The sequence below is a fragment of the Bison bison genome, unplaced genomic scaffold, assembly GCF_000754665.1.
Source record: "Bison bison bison isolate TAMUID 2011002044 unplaced genomic scaffold, Bison_UMD1.0 scf7180017864180, whole genome shotgun sequence".
NCBI classification, from domain to species: domain Eukaryota; kingdom Metazoa; phylum Chordata; class Mammalia; order Artiodactyla; family Bovidae; genus Bison; species Bison bison.
The window spans coordinates 8026453-8027696 of record NW_011494752.1 but is presented as its reverse complement, the minus strand read 5'-3'; the positions used below and the strand labels follow the sequence as shown (position 1 = coordinate 8027696).

At 61.6% G+C, this 1244-nt stretch overlaps 1 protein-coding gene across 1 annotated transcript in view; it reads left to right on the top strand.

Moving 5' to 3' along the window:
- MAP2K3 (mitogen-activated protein kinase kinase 3) overlaps nt 1–1244 on the top strand; it is an 18118-nt gene that overhangs the window by 10775 nt on the left and 6099 nt on the right. The window contains exons 7-8 of the mRNA XM_010842862.1: nt 29–33; nt 879–930. Coding sequence (XP_010841164.1) covers nt 29–33; nt 879–930 — 57 coding nt within the window. The remainder of the gene's footprint in view (nt 1–28; nt 34–878; nt 931–1244) is intronic.

Genomic DNA, 1244 nt, shown 5'->3' with positions numbered 1-1244 from the left:
AGTGGGGTTGAGGGGGTCCCAATGGTAGTGTCTTGGGCAGAGCTGGGGCCCCGGTGTAGCCTCCAGCTGTGGTCCTGCAGCTGGGCAGCTGCCCTTGGAAGCCCCAGGTGCCCCCACCCTGGAGCAGAGTCTGCTCAGGAGACCCCGGGGACCCTGGAGCAACAGAGATTTGGCAGAGCCAGGATCTCTGGGCCTTCCTGTGCAGCTCCTGAGTTTTGAGGCCACAGAAGAGGACTTAGTGTTCACAGCTTCCTTATCCTGAAGATGCTCGGAGGCAGCTCGCAGAGGCACGCAGTCAGGGGAGAAAACCACGGGTCTGCCTCTTGAGCTTGCGTGTCCTAGGGCAGGCGGCTCCCTGGGCATGAGCACCCAGCAGCCAAAGCAGAAGGGGAGTGGGGTCTGTGTACCTGTGGTCCTCATCCCTGACCACAGCTGCGAACATGTAAACTTACCCCCCAGGGCGTTGAGTCAGAATCTTCCGGGTGATTCCTGTGGGGAGTGGCTCTGAGCATGTAGCCCAGTGACTGCTAGTAGGGGAGGGGGGTGGATGCAAGGAGGCTGCAGAAGGGCCAGATTCTACCCAGGAGTCTGGTGGAGGGAGGGACAGCACTCTGGGGGTTCATAAGTCAGACTCCCCAGGGTCTTGGTCACATCACCTGAGACCCTGGCCCATTCAGAGCAGTGTAGGAACCAGGTGTATCAGTATCAGGGTGGCCAGGACACCCCAGCAAAGGCTGGGATGTGGGCGGGAGCCTCAGGTGGTGAGGGGCTGGGTGTGACCTGGGGGAAGGGCGACAGACAGCCCTGGGTGGAGAGTCTTATGGCTCTGTCACTGTTGATGCGACCTGTTTCTCCCCACTTCCTATCCCACACACCAGATCGTGAGGGCCCTGGAACACCTGCACAGCAAGCTGTCCGTGATCCACAGAGGTCAGTGCCTGGGCCGGCTGGTGAGGAGGGGCCTGGCCTCACACACACGTTCCCGCGGTCCTGCCGGGCCTGCGATGCTGAGGCTCTGGGAGGCGACAGGCTGTGATGTGCCCGTTGGGTCCGGGCCGCTGTCCACTCCTCTCAGCCATTCCCGTCAGCCCCCAGGCCCGTCCCAGTTTTGTTCCCTGGCGCTCAGAGCGCGGACAGGGTGGACCTTCATCCTGGGAAAGCCAGCCCATCTTGTCTCGACGTGTTGTTTACGTGTTGAGGAGCGTGCTGCACGAATCCGATCATCGTTTACACTGGGTCACGCC